Source organism: Coregonus lavaretus, assembly GCF_964263955.1.
Source record: "Coregonus lavaretus genome assembly, chromosome: 1".
Classification (NCBI taxonomy): Eukaryota; Metazoa; Chordata; class Actinopteri; order Salmoniformes; family Salmonidae; genus Coregonus; species Coregonus lavaretus.
Window position 1 is genome coordinate 80956877 of NC_139988.1, and position 16104 is coordinate 80972980.

Sequence of the window (16104 nt, forward strand, 5' to 3'; positions counted from 1 at the left end):
AACATCTGAATGATTCAGAGGAGAACTGGGTGAAAGTGTTGTGGTCAGATGAGACCAAAATCGAGCATCAACTTTGGCATCAACTCAACTCGCCATGTTTGGAGGAGGAGGAATGCTGCCTATGACCCCAAGAACAGCATCCTCACCGTCAAACATGGATGTGGAAACATTATGCTTTGGGGGTGTTTTTCTGCTAAGGGGACAGGACAACTTTACTGCATCAAACGGACGATGGACGGGGCAATGTACCATCAAATCTTGGGTGAGAACCTCCTTCCCACAGCCAGGGCATTGAAAATGGGTCATGGATGGGTATTCCAGCATGACATTGACCCAAAACACACGGCCAAGGCAACAAAGGAGTGGCTCAAGAAGAAGCACATTAAGGTCCTGGAGTGGCCTAGCCATTCTCCAGAACGTAATCCCATAGAAAAAAAAGGGAGCTGAAGGTTCGAGTTGCCAAACGTCAGCCTCAAAACCATAATGACTTGGAGAAGATCTGCAAAGATGAGTGGGACAAAATTGCTCCTGAGATGTGTGCAAACCTGGTGGCCAACTACAAGAAACGTCTGACCTCTGTGATTGTCAACAAGGGTTTTGCCACCAAGTACTAAGTAATGTTTTGCAGAGGGGTCAAATACTTATTTCCCTCATTAAAATGCAAATCAATTTATAACATTTTTGACATGCGTTTTTCAGTTTTTGTTGTTGTTATTCTGTCTCTCACTGTTCAAATAAACCTACCATTAAAATTATAGACTGATCATGTCTTTGTCCGTGGGTCAGTGGGGATCACATACTTTTTTCCCTCACTGTAAGTAGTACTTTCAAATATTTTTACTTAAGTACTTTACACCACTGTTCACTGCAAATTGACTATTTGATGTTCAATGTTTCTTTTGAAAACAAATATTTAAAAAGGAATAGTTTCACAATATTAAAACGAGAGTTCAGTTTACGTAACAGGGTTGACCTTAAAATGAGAGACAGGTTGTTGTTTTCTCACCTTAAAATGAAATCACTGATCGCATGAAATAAGTTATAATCTTCAGAAATGACTTTGTCAACCTAACAAAATAACTAGGGCTTTACAATGATGGTCATAACTTGGAGAAATGTTGGGGTTAAGTGGGTTAAAATCTTCCTAGAAGTCACAGAGGATGCTTAGAGGGACATGTCAAAATGCTGAATTTTGACACTTTAGCAAGACTTTATTCATATGAAATTCTGATTGATTGAATTTTCAATGTGGTCTACAGTCGTGGTCAAACGTTTTGAGAATGACACAAGTATTGGTCTTCACAAAGTTTGCTGCTTCAGAGTTTTTAGATATTTTTGTCAGATGTTACTATGGTATACTGAAGTATAATTACAAGCATTCCATAAGTGTCAAAGTCTTTTATTGACAATTACATTAAGTCTATGCAAAGAGTCAATATTTGCAGTGTTGACCCTTCTTTTTCAAGACCTCTGCAATCCGCCCTGGCATGCTGTCATTTAATTTCTGGGCCACATCCTGACTGATGGCAGCCCATTCTTGCATAATCAATGCTTGGAGTTTGTCAGAATATGTAGGTTTTTGTTTGTCCACCCGCCTCTTGAGGATCGACCACAAGTTCACAATGGGATTAAGGTCTGGGGAGTTTCCTGTCCATGGACCCAAAATTTCGATGTTTTGTTCCCCGAGCCACTTAGTTATCACTTTTGCCTTATGACAAGGTGCTCCATCATGCTGGAAAAGGCATTGTTCGTCACCAAACTGTTCTTGGATGGTTGGGAGAAGATGCTCTCGGAGGATGTGTTGGTACCATTCTTTATTAATGGCTGTGTTCTTAGGCAAAATTGTGAGTGAGCCCACTCCCTTGGCTGAGAAGCAACCCCACACATGAATGGTCTCAGGATGCTTTACTGTTGGCATGACACAGGACTGATGGTAGCGCTCACCTTGTCTTCTCCGGACAAGGTTTTTTCCGGATGCCCCAAACAATCGGAAAGGGGATTCATCAGAGAAAATGACTTTACCCCAGTCCTCAGCAGTCCAATCCCTGTACCTTTTGCAGAATATCAGTCTGTCCCTGATGTTTTTCCTGGAGAGAAGTGGCTTCCTCGCTGCCCTTCTTGACACCAGGCCATCCTCCAAAAGTCTTCGCCTCACTGTGCGTGCAGATGCACTCACACCTGCCTGCTGCCATTCCTGAGCAAGCTCTGCACTGGTGGTGCCCCGATCCCGCAGCTGAATCAACTTTAGGAGACGGTTCTGGCGCTTGCTGGACTTTCTTGGGCACCCTGAAGCCTTTTCACAACAATTGAACCTCTCTCCTTGAAGTTCTTGATGATCCGATAAATGGTTGATTTAGGTGCAATCTTACTAGCAGCAATATCCTTGCCTGTGAAGCCCTTTTTGTGCAAAGCAATGAAGACGGCACGAACAATGATTTCAAGCACCACCCTCCTTTTAAAGCTTCCAGTCTGTTATTCTCACTCAATCAGCATGACAGAGTGATCTCCAGCCTTGTCCTCGTCAACACTCTCACCTGAGAGAATCACTGACATGATGTCAGCTGGTCCTTTTGTGGCAGGGCTGAAATGCAGTGGAAATGTTTTTGTGGGGATTAAGTTCATTTTCATGGCAAAGAGGGACTTTGCAATTAATTGCAATTCATCTGATCACTCTTCATAACATTCTGAAGTATATGCAAATTGGCATCATAAAAACTGAGGCAGCAGACTGTGAAAATTAATATTTGTGTAATTCTCAAAACTTTAAAGGGCACTTCATTTAATATAACAGGCTTTTAAAATGCAATATTTGTGCACAATTTCTACTTCAAATATCAAATGGATGCAAAAGGAACAACCCATATGTGCATGATTCATGGCCTTTAATACACATAGATGGGTTAGCTGACAAAAGTCACGAAAACGATGTGCATGCTTCAATTGGGCAGAAGTCCGTGAGTTGTTGTGATTCTGAATGGCCATATAGCTACCAACAATGATAAGAAACTGCCACATGGGGAATCGTAAGTGACTCGTTTCTTCTCGTTCTTGATACCATGTCTTGTTTTGAGGTGTTGACTGATTTCATGTCAATGCTAATATGGCTAAAATTTGCTAGCTAGCTAACCAACAACTGTAACTGTGTATTTGAGAGGCAACAAGTGCTCATTGGTCACATTTATTTACGTTTTCAATAAACATTGGAGACGAAATATAGTTTATATGTTGCCAACCCCGTATGTTTTGCCCCATAGTTGCGCACGTGTCGGTCATGTTGCTAAACAACCAACCTGTATATTGGGTAAAGGTCAGAGTAAAGGTCAATCAGGTGGGTCCTCAGCCGTTGTGAATTTAAAATTGATTATAGTCATTGTTACTATGAATAGACTACATTCAATAGACGTTTTCCCAGAGAGAAAAATACATTTTAATGCACATGATTCATATCTCAGATCCTCTGTTCCTACCAGTTCATTCATTGAGCTGCTGGTAGCTGCTGTTGGCCCATTGATGAGTGAGAACAGTCATTACAGGGTGGGAGAGGGATGGTGATGATGATTTCATATGTCTTCCTACTCAGATCTGGGACACTGCTGGGCAAGAAAGATTCCGCAGCGTCACACACGCCTACTACCGCGACGCTCATGGTAAGCTGTGTGTGTGTGTGTGTGTGTGTGTGTTTAGGAGCACCATACAGTACCCTGGCTGCAATTCATCTCCTCCATTGGTACACATTGCCTGGTGGTTGTTCATCAAGCTCGGTGTGTGTGACTCATATTTAAGTGTGTGTGTATGAGAAGAGTAATTTCTCTGGTTCTCCAGCAGTAGATCGCTGACAGTTTCTCCTCTGCCTCATGCTGTGAGGCCTGCTGATGGGGAGACGGTGAGGTGGGCTCCTCTCTGGTACACCACTGGAATGAAACACAGACAAGTAGTGTTTACCGCTGGAGGGGACAGCAGTTCAGTTTGGGGAAAATTGAGCATTCCTTAGTAATGTCAGTGATTAAGAAAGTAAACATTTGCCTACTTGAGAAGACGTATGATTGTTGTGTTTACACCAGTTAGACTGTGTTGTATTTGTTGTCAAGTCTACAGCAGATGTAGACAGTGAAAAGTGTGTGTGTGTGTGTTCAGTATGTGTTCTCCCATTCTCACATCCAGTATTCCGAGCTGGGCAGAGAACCAGTGATGGGCTGATATGTCAGAACAGTGCTCTATGTTCACTGATCTTCAGGGAGCATTCACTCGTATCACAAACCTTTTTTAAATAAAGCTCATTCAAAGTGACAGTCAGAACTGCAGGAGTTGATGCTTTCAGACTGCGGGCCATGGACACTGTCACTTCCTGCAAAACGCTGGATAAAGATGTCTCCCACTCCTGTTTAGGCCTTAATGGAAGCTTGAACTTGTTCATAGAGGTGTTGAGAATCTATCATTCGCTAAATGCCATGCCTGAGGATGTAAAGTAAGATATATAAATGTTCAGTAGTGCCAGAAATCATCCTGTACTTGAAACCTTGTGTAAGTTTCGATGGGCCTAGGAACCAAGTGGCTTTACCATAGACATTAATAGATTATTTTAATTGTGTTGATTTGGAATTCACCCCTTTACCAATATGGAGTTTATCATAGGTATTTTCTATCTAGACCAGGGGTGTCGAACTCATTTTGCCCGGTGGCCGCATCCGGTCTTCAATGAGGTCCGGAGGGCCGCACTGAAATTTTGTTATATTTCCTTGCAGTCACGATTATCCCAAAATAGTCCTCTATCCAACGTTTTGGGAATTTTCTATGCTCCCTGACGCTCTAGTGATTATTAGCGAGCTGGACAGTCAAGAAACTGTATGAATGTAGGTCCATTGACTGTGCACAGTGATTATTAGCTAGCTGTAAAGTTAAGAATATAGGTCCATTATCATTTCTACACAGTTTCGATTTGGTTTTAGATATTTTAAAGAATATTGAGAATGTTTCCCCTGCAAATTTTTTTTTTTTACTCAAACCACCCACGGGCCGTATGTTTGACACCATGATGGTCAATGATATCAGCAACTTCAATGATTTTTATAGGCATCATAGACACACATAGGCATAAGAGGTAGCATTCCACTGCAGTCCTCGGGAGAGCCATTAGTACTTTTTTTTTTTTTTTGAGGGTAGATCAGCTTTAATAATTCAGATAGATTGTAACTTCCATCAATGTAATTGTCTGCATCACTTCCAATCCCCCATATGTTTTTTTTCTCGCAAATATATATACATACATACATACATACATATATATATATATATATATATATATATATATATATATATATATATATATATATATATACAGTGGAAGCTCCTGAAAAAATTCTCAGGGGGGGCAATTTTTCTGATGATTTAGGTGACCTACACACATTTAAAAAAAGATATGTCCAGCAACAACATGAAGACAGGGGCAGCATATAAGTCAATGCCAGAAGCATTTATTGACTGATCTCAAAAGTGTTGGCTTACAAAAGCAAAATAAGTTATCACAGTAAAAATAATCAAGGGTGTTCTTTCACATTCCTCAACACTGCATAAACAATATGCATTTCCATAAACAAATGAAATATCAGATGAAAATACAGCATCTTGGTATTTGTTCAGATTGCAGGATCAACAAGAGCTTTTACCACATTTTTTGCCTCATGGTTGAATTGGAAATATGTGCACCTGAGCATAATTCACAACAAGCAAGCAGGAGCTTTTGATAGAGGCTACTGAAAACATTGATGCAAGTTATTGGTAATAAGAAATTTTTATAGACTTCCATATTCTGCCCTCTTGTATAGATTTGTGAAAATGAACAGTGATAGACATTTTGCCTGAAAACAGAATTTGAAAATAATTTATAGAAAAGGTAAACACAGCTATCTGTATGGCTTTGTAAAAATGAACAACCATATTCTGGCCAATTGTATAGATTTGTAAATATGAACAACCATATTCTGGCCAATTGTATAGATTTGTAAATATGAACAACCATATTCTGGCCAATTGTATAGATTTGTAAAAATGAACATGAACAGATTTTTTTTTTTTTTTTACTTTTTTTAAAATGAAAAATAACTATCTTAAACAACATCAACTGTGAACTGATTTGGGTGTGTGTGTGTTAAAGAGACAGACAGGGAGGGACAAAGAGAGAGAGAGGCTACATTACTTGTACTGAAACTGTTCTCTTCTCTCTTTCAATGCAGCAAAGCGGTCAATGACTTTCTCATTGAAATCAGGCATGCTGAGGACTAGTTCCCTCTCCATGGAAAGCATGGCCAGTGCATTCAGACGTTCCTGGCCCATTGAATTTCGCAGGAATGTCTTAACTCGTGTCAAAGTTGAGAAACATCTCTCAGCTTCAGCTGTTGTCATGGGAGTAGTTATGAGGATGTTCAACAGAGTCACAGTCTCAGAGAACGTCTCCTGGAGGTTGTAGCTCATGAGAACCTGGTACAGTGCCAGTGCACCACAGTTTGACTTTCTCGTCGTCGGCAAAAAGACCGTTCAGTCTCTCCAAAAGCACACTGGCGATTGAGACTGAGGTTGATTCCGAGATGGGAAGGAACTCAAAAAAGCGCTCCTGCACTTTGTGGTTGCTATCTATGTACCTCAGCACAAGCACCAGCTGTGTCTGTGTAGAAACGTCCGTGGTCTCGTCAGCTTGGATAGCTACGAAGTTCGCCGACTTCACCTCCTCCACAATATGTTCCCTCATGACCGCTAGCATACACTCCAGTAGCTCGTTTTGAATGGTCTTTGATGTGAACTTCTTTCAAAGAGACAATCGAGTTGCACTGAACGCTAGCCATCTTGATAGTAGTACGTGAATTGATTGACGCTGCTACCCGCTCTTTTCTTAGTTACGTTCATGGTTATGTTACGTATGACGAAAGCGCGTAAGTGCAAGCCCTCAGAAACCCATAGAGATTGTATTGAAAGCTCTGATATTTGAAAAAAAAAGATTTTACATGACAGGCTATGAGAGACTTCTGGGGCGATTTTCAACCTGACTGAAATCGCCCCAAAAGGGGCGGGGCCATTTGAAGCACGACTTTAGCCTGATTGGACATTTAGTGGCAGATCAGACGTCTAGATTAGAACACTGATAACTACTGTTGCCGTGATATATTTGATTAGAAAAAAAATCCCTTCCTTTTCCCGTTTGGCAGTGCGTCGCCCATATCGCCCTAATGAACACACCGCCCCTGTATATATATATATATATATAGACATACACACATACACATACACATATACACATACATACACACACATACACACACACATATATACATACATACATATATACATACATACATACACACACACATATCCTTTTTTAAATTATATTTCCCTTCAATACTTTCCAACCCCACCACCCCTTCCCCAATTGGAGTAAACTAGTGAACAACAACGCTTAGGCCTCTACTTCCAGCCCATACATACTATATACATTTTATGGACACAGTCAAATCCTACAATAATTATATTTTGTTTGTTTTTACTCCTGAACTTCCTCCGATCATTTTCATGATGTCCATCTGGTTTGCTTGTATATGCCATATTTTACTTTCACAAAAGCTCTCAACCTATAACCTATATACTTATTATGGACACAGTATGCTTTACATTAGTTATCTTGTTGTTATTAGTTGTTGTTATTAGTCCCATCCTTCAGCTCCATTCAACACCTCCCATCTATCTCTTAACACCATCCATATTGGATTTCTATTTGCCATTTATTTTTCAACTGTACTGTGATGTTTTACAAATGTTCTGAACCGTTCTATTCTCATTGTTTCTACAGATCGTAAATTGAATATAAATTTTTTTGCTAAAAGTATTATTATATTATTGATCGATTGACTATGACTTTTCAGATCACCCAGTAGTGCTATCTGCAGGGTTAGCTCCAGGTAAATATTGCAATCCTTTAGCCATTCCTGGACCTGTGTCCAAAAACAAGCTACAAATGGACAGTACCAAAACAAATGATCTAATGATTCTGTCTCTTCGCAGCAAAATCTGCAGAGCTGGGAAGATTGTATCCCCCATATAAATAACATTCTAAGTTTTGAATCCGGCGTCGTTTTGCGTATCAATTCATAAACACTATGCCATGGAATCGGTACATCAAAAATCTCTTCCCAACTATTTTGCAATCTATATGGGATGGCTGTCAATCCTTCGGTCCTTAAATGAAACTGGTATACTTTTTTTTTTTTTTTATCACAATTTTCTTTAACCAATTATATTCTTTAATGCAAGGCCGACAGACAAGTTCCTTACTTTTTCCCCCTTCCACTTTCCTTTTCCATTTTTGCGGTAATGCTAATCCACCAGTCCTACCGATAATATCATTTACGAAGATTATACTTTTTTTTTTTATGTGTAAAAAAAAAGAGGTTTTTTATCAATTAGTATATTGGAGTTTAACCACAATATTTGTTGCATTATTTGTTCTGTCCTTTCTGGAGGATTAAATTGAAATTGCAACCAACTTTCTATGGTAATATAGTACATTTATCATAATTTGGTTGTAATCCAGAATGGTTAGAAAATGTATCTAGATCCTCTATGAGGCTGTGGAGGGATTCAAGTTGTGGATTTAAAAGAAAACATGAATCATCAGCGTACAATGACACCTTTGTTTTTAAGCTCTGGATTTCTAATCCCTTGATATTATTGTTGGATCTGATTTTAATAGCTAACATCTCGATGGCAATAATAAATAGATATGCCGATAGTGGACAACCTTGTTTCACTCCTCTTGACAGTTTAAAACTTTCTGAGAAATAGCCATTATTTACTATTTTACACCTAGGTTTACTATACATGATTTTAACCCAATTTATAAGAGAATGTCCAAAATTGAAATGCTCCAAGCATTTATATATAAACCCCAGTCGTACTTTATCAAATGCCTTTTCGAAGTCTGCTATGAATAGTAGGCCTGGTTTCCCAGATTTTTCATAGTGTTCTATTGTTTCCAGTACTTGCCTTATATTATCTCCAATGTATCACCCATGTAAAAAAACCTGTCTGATTAGAATGAATAATGTCCGACAATACCTTTTTAATTCTATGCGCTATACATTTTGCTAGAATTTTTGCATCACAACACTGAAGTGTAAGGGGCCTCCAATTTTTTTAATGGACTGGATATTTATACACTGCTCAAAAAAATAAAGGGAACACTTAAACAACACAATGTAACTCCAAGTCAATCACACTTCTGTGAAATCAAACTGTCCACTAAGGAAGCAACACTGATTGACAATACATTTCACATGCTGTTGTGCAAATGGAATAGACAACAGGTGGAAATTATAGGCAATTAGCAAGACACCCCCAATAAAGGACTGGTTTTGCAGGTGGTGACCACAGACCACTTCTCAGTTCCTATGCTTCCTGGCTGATGTTTTGGTCACTTTTGAATGCTGGCGGTGCTTTCACTCTAGTGGTAGCATGAGACGGAGTCTACAACCCACACAAGTGGCTCAGGTAGTGCAACTCATCCAGGATGGCACATCAATGCGAGCTGTGGCAAGAAGGTTTGCTGTGTCTGTCAGCGTAGTGTCCAGAGCATGGAGGCGCTACCAGGAGACAGGCCAGTACATCAGGAGACGTGGAGGAGGCCGTAGGAGGGCAACAACCCAGCAGCAGGACTGCTACCTCCGCCTTTGTGCAAGGAGGAGCAGGAGGAGCACTGCCAGAGCCCTGCAAAATGACCTCCAGCAGGCCACAAATGTGCATGTGTCTGCTCAAACGGTCAGAAACAGACTCCATGAGGGTGGTATGAGGGCCCGACGTCCACAGGTGGGGGTTGTGCTTACAGCCCAACACCGTGCAGGACGTTTGGCATTTGCCAGAGAACACCAAGATTGGCAAATTCGCCACTGGCACCCTGTGCTCTTCACAGATGAAAGCAGGTTCACACTGAGCACATGTGACAGACATGACAGAGTCTGGAGACGCCGTGGAGAACGTTCTGCTGCCTGCAACATCCTCCAGCATGACCGGTTTGGCGGTGGGTCAGTCATGGTGTGGGGTGGCATTTCTTTGGGGGGCTGCACAGCCCTCCATGTGCTCGCCAGAGGTAGCCTGACTGCCATTAGGTACCGAGATGAGATCCTCAGACCCCTTGTGAGACCATATGCTGGTGCGGTTGGCCCTGGATTCCTCCTAATGCAAGACAATGCTAGACCTCATGTGGCTGAAGTGTGTCAGCAGTTCCTGCAAGAGGAAGGCATTGATGCTATGGACTGGCCCGCCCGTTCCCCAGACCTGAATCCAATTGAGCACATCTGGGACATCATGTCTCGCTCCATCCACCAACGCCACGTTGCACCACAGACTGTCCAGGAGTTGGCGGATGCTTTAGTCCAGGTCTGGGAGGAGATCCCTCAGGAGACCATCCGCCACCTCATCAGGAGCATGCCCAGGCATTGTAGGGAGGTCATACAGGCACGTGGAGGCCACACACACTATTGAGCCTCATTTTGACTTGTTTTAAGGACATTACATCAAAGTTGGATCAGCCTGTAGTGTGGTTTTCCACTTTAATTTTGAGGGTGACTCCAAATCCAGACCTCCATGGGTTGATACATTTGATTTCCATTGATCATTTTTGTGTGATTTTGTTGTCAGCACATTCAACTATGTAAAGAAAAAAGTATTTAATAAGATTATTTCATTCATTCAGATCTAGGATGTGTTATTTTAGTGTTCCCTTAATTTTTTTGAGCAGTGTATTTTCCACGTATATCCTGTTTCAGTAATAATGAAATCAGACCTTCTTCTTGAGTGTCTGATAATCTACCATTTACATAGGAGTGGTTAAAACATGCTAATAACGGTCCTCTGAGTATATCAAAAAAGGTTTGGTATACCTCGACTGGTATGCCATCCAACCCTGGAGTTTTCCCGGACTTAAAGTCTTTAATTGCATCCAGAAGTTCCTCCTCTGTAATTTCACCTTCACATGAGTCTTTCTGCATGGCTGTTAATTTTACATTATTAATAGGAAAAAATCTCTACAATTTGCTTCAGTTAGAGGAGATGGAGGCGACTGAAACGAAAACATATGTTTAAAGTACTTTGTTTCCTCCTTTTTTTTGTCATTTAGCAGACGCTCTTATCCAGAGCAATTAGGGTTAAGTGCCTTGCTCAAGGACACATCGGCAGATTTTTCACCTAGTCAGCTCGGGGATTAGAACCAGCGACCTTTCGGTTACTGGCACAACGCTCTTAACCACTAAGCTACCTGCCGCCCTAAATATCCTTCAAAATATAATTTGGTAAATCATGGGTGACTCCGTCATTTGTAACCAGTTTCAATAAATTATTTTTGGTAGCATGTTGAAGATTTAATGTTGAATGTTGAAGATTTAAAAAATAATTTGGTGCATTTTTCCCCATAGTCCATCCAGTTTGCTTTATTTTTATAATATATTACACTTGATCTATCTTGAATAAGTTTCTCCATTTATTTTTGTTTTTCCTCTAATTTATTCTGAGCCTCTATGTTACAGTTATTATTGTTATCTATCTGTTCTGTTAGACCTTCTATTTCCTTTGTTAGTGTGGACTCTTTTGACCTAAATTGCTTTTGTTTTCGAGATGAGTACTGAATTTCATGGCCTCTAAAGGCACATTTAAAGGTGTCCCATACAATAAGGGGATTTGCTGTACCTATGTTATGTCGGAAAAAATCAGTTATAAATTCCTCTGTCCTAGTTAAAAACAAGTTATCATCCAATAGGCTTTGATTACATTTCCAATATCCTCGCCCACCTGGAAATTCAGTAAGAGTAATGTATATGCCAATTACAGTGGGGGAAAAAAGTATTTAGTCAGCCACCAATTGTGCAAGTTCTCCCACTTAAAAAGATGAGAGAAGCCTGTAATTCTCATCATAGGTACACGTCAATTATGACAGACAAAATTAGAAAAAAAATCCAGAAAATTACATTGTAGGATTTTTAATGAATTTATTTGCAAATTATGGTGGAAAATAAGTATTTGGTCACCTACAAACAAGCAAGATTTCTGGCTCTCACAGACCTGTAACTTCTTCTTTAAGAGGCTCCTCTGTCCTCCACTCGTTACCTGTATTAATGGCACCTGTTTGAACTTGTTATCAGTATAAAAGACACCTGTCCACAACCTCAAACAGTCACACTCCAAACTCCACTATGGCCAAGACCAAAGAGCTGTCAAAGGACACCAGAAACAAAATTGTAGACCTGCACCAGGCTGGGAAGACTGAATCTGCAATAGGTAAGCAGCTTGGTTTGAAGAAATCAACTGTGGGAGCAATTATTAGGAAATGGAAGACATACAAGACCACTGATAATCTCCCTCGATCTGGGGCTCCACGCAAGATCTCACCTCGTGGGGTCAAAATGATCACAAGAAAGGTGAGCAAAAATCCCAGAACCACACGGGGGAACCTAGTGAATGACCTGCAGAGAACTGGGACCAAAATAACAAAGCCTACCATCAGTAAAACACTACGCCGCCAGGGACTCAAATCCTGCAGTGCTAGACGTGTCCCCCTGCTTAAGCCAGTACATGTCCAGGCCCGTCTGAAGTTTGCTAGAGTGCATTTGGATGATCCAGAAGAGGATTGGCAGAATGTCATATGGTCAGATGAAACCAAAATATAACTTTTTGGTAAAAACTCAACTCGTCGTGTTTGGAGGACAAAGAATGCTGAGTTGCATCCAAAGAACACCATACCTACTGTGAAGCATGGGGGTGGAAACATCATGCTTTGGGGCTGTTTTTCTTCAAAGGGACCAGGACGACTGATCCGTGTAAAGGAAAGAATGAATGGGGCCATGTATCGTGAGATTTTGAGTGAAAACCTCCTTCCATCAGCAAGGGCATTGAAGATGAAACGTGGCTGGGTCTTTCAGCATGACAATGATCCCAAACACACCGCCCGGGCAACGAAGTAGTGGCTTCGCAAGAAGCATTTCAAGGTCCTGGAGTGGCCTAGCCAGTCTCCAGATCTCAACCCCATAGAAAATCTTTGGAGGGAGTTGAAAGTCTGTGTTGCCCAGCGACAGCCCCAAAACATCACTGCTCTAGAGGAGATCTGCATGGAGGAATGGGCCAAAATACCAGCAACAGTGTGTGAAAACCTTGTGAAGACTTACAGAAAACGTTTGACGTGTCAAAGGGTATATAACAAAGTATTGAGAAACTTTTGTTATTGACCAAATACTTATTTTCCACCATAATTTGCAAATAAATTCATTAAAAATCCTACAATGTGATTTTATGGATTTTTTTTCCTCATTTTGTCTGTCATAGTTGACGTGTACCTATGATGAAAATTACAGGCCTCTCTCATCTTTTTAAGTGGGAGAACTTGCACAATTGGTGGCTGACTAAATACTTTTTTTCCCCACTATATATGACCGCATTCTGTCCCCTATCAACACTTTTTAAACTTTTGGTGCCAACGAAAATGACATAAGAAAGAAGTGAAGACGACTAGCTTGATTGAGTCTCCGCCATGTATATCTCACTAGATCAGGATATTTATACCTCCATATATCTACTAGTTCTAATGTATCCATGACATTCACGATTTCCTTAAGAGCATGAGGGTGATTGTTTGTAGTGTGATTTCCTTTACGGTCCATCCAGAGCTATTTAAAACGGTATTATAATCTCCCACCATAATAATAGAGTCTTGAATTGCTTGCAGAGTTGATAATTTATTATATATATTGTCAAAGAAGTGTGGATCATCATTATTTGGTCCGTAAATGTTAATGAGCCATATCTGTTTATGGTCTAATAACATATTTAAAATAATCCATCTACCTTGCGTATCTGTTTGGACAATTTGCACATTCGGATCGAAATTACTGTTAATTAATATCATCACCCCTTTTGAGTTTCTTTGCCCATGGGAGAAGTATATTTCACCCCCCCCCCCCCCCCCCCCATTCCTTTCTCCATACAACTTCATCTAGAATTGTTGAATGAGTTTCCTGTAAACAATAGATATTATATTCCTTCTCTTTGAGCCATGTAAATATTGTTATTATTTTCTTATTATCTGCTAAGCCATTACAATTATAACTGGCTATACTTATTTCACCACATACCATAATGGGATACAAGTTTCAAATCTATTTATCATTATATATGTTTGTAAATTTACCAATAAAAAATACCATAGCGATTGACTGTCCATATAGCTGTACCATGATATTTGCATTGCTACTAAGTAACCCTCCAATTGTTCTCCACTAATTCCCCCGCTAAAGCCCCTCCCAATCCCAAGTTGGGCCGTCATCCCAGTGTTCAGCATACCACCCCTGTCCCCCCGAATCCCTAGGCCCCCGAGAGGCCAGGACCCATCCATCGAAAACAGCACACAGTGCCACCCACAAAACAGAAGCTGGTCAACCGCCCAAAGCATTTCCAATGCTCTCACCTCAATATATATATATATATATATCTATTTAAAAATATGTATCCATTCAAATATCTTGCATATCTTATTTTCCATCATTATCGATTAATATGCGTAATAATGTCGGCAGTTCATGCGTAGGATTTTAACCTATAACCCGGATTGCCATTGTATTACATTACATTTTTGACAAGCAATTATTATTTTAGCAAACAATTATTGTGGTTCATCCTATATTCTCCCTAACATCCTTAAGGACTCAACTCAAGAAAGGACCTGATTTACGAATGCATATACAGTTACAGCTGTTTGAGAAAGCATGCAAGATTGAGCAAAAATTGACAACTATGTGAGATTTGATGAATCTATTTAATCTATGTCAAGTCCTAGGTGATGGAGATCAGATCCACCCTCTTCACCTGAGACACAAACACTCTGGTACCCTGTTGTAACCATTTTCCCCAAGCATCTCCGTGCCGTCAGACCTTTGATTATTTTGCGCCACTTGGGCCACAATAATAAGCCCCCTCTCTGATTGTCCGAGTGTGACCCCCTCCCCATGGGTTACTGCAGCCAGTGTTGCCAGCACTGCCACTACCTGGGTGGGGGTACCCCACCGGAATCCCCACCGGCTAGGTACAAGGTCGTTAAGGTTCTCATTAGCAGCTTTGAGAATTTCCTTGTATATTATGCTCTCCCATCAGGGGGTTCTGGCTTTGTAGGACCAACCCTGCCAGGCAGGCTCAGAATCTTGAGGGGGCGGTGCTGCTCAAGTAGGTCTCTGACCGCATTTATTTTTCTGTTTAGGCTGCATATAGGCAACTCACAGCAGGTCCATAAAACAGATGGGGACTTCTCTTTGGTGTATGGGTCACTCAGGTGGGTGTCTAGGATATAGGGTTGGGGATCGTTCCATCATGATAGGACAATAAAAAAATAGATTAGATGTATACTATATTTTAAAATGTATATCCCTCATCTGCACAAAATTGAAAGCTCTCTCTCACAACCCCTGCTCACAGACACATGTTGGTTCTGGGATATGCAACCATTTCCTTTATCACTCACTTAACACCCCACTTATTCAAACACAAAAAATGCACACCACACCTTCCATCACCATTCATCCACACATACCCACATACTGTGCCTTCTATGTCTTCTGTTCGCTATGTTTTTATCTCCACTATGTTGATTGAGTACATGTGTTCTAATTAGTTGTATTTGAGTAATTAGTGCTTAGTACATAGTGACTTGCGCCCTTTCCAGTTTGGGCAGTGCCTGGGCATCCATTGGCCCAAATCCATCAATTACGCTACTAACAAGAGAACATGAAGATCTCAAGTAAAACAAATGGAGAAATTAGTTTTTAAACTGCTCCCACAATGCCTGCAATCTGTTGAACCCATCTGTGTTCATCCTGTCGCATCCAAAACCAGACAGAATTCTCTCTCCCATGACTAGTGAGAAAGTCACTCACTCCCTTACAGCCATCTGCAGAATGTAGCTCCACCACAGGGTGCTTCTTCACTAAGATATTAAGAGAATGATAAAGTTGATATTTGAGTTTGCAGTCCAGTGTGCGTGAGACAGTATAATGAACGTAGAGAACAGTGTGAGGTTTCATGTGTGGGACG

The 16104-nt window shown here is 40.6% G+C and overlaps 1 protein-coding gene across 1 annotated transcript in view; it reads left to right on the forward strand.

The window, feature by feature from the left end:
• LOC311137204 (ras-related protein Rab-26-like) overlaps positions 1 to 16104 on the forward strand; it is a 156408-nt gene that overhangs the window by 68136 nt on the left and 72168 nt on the right. The window contains exon 4 of the mRNA XM_084171564.1: positions 3581 to 3647. Coding sequence (XP_084027690.1) covers positions 3581 to 3647 — 67 coding nt within the window. The remainder of the gene's footprint in view (positions 1 to 3580; positions 3648 to 16104) is intronic.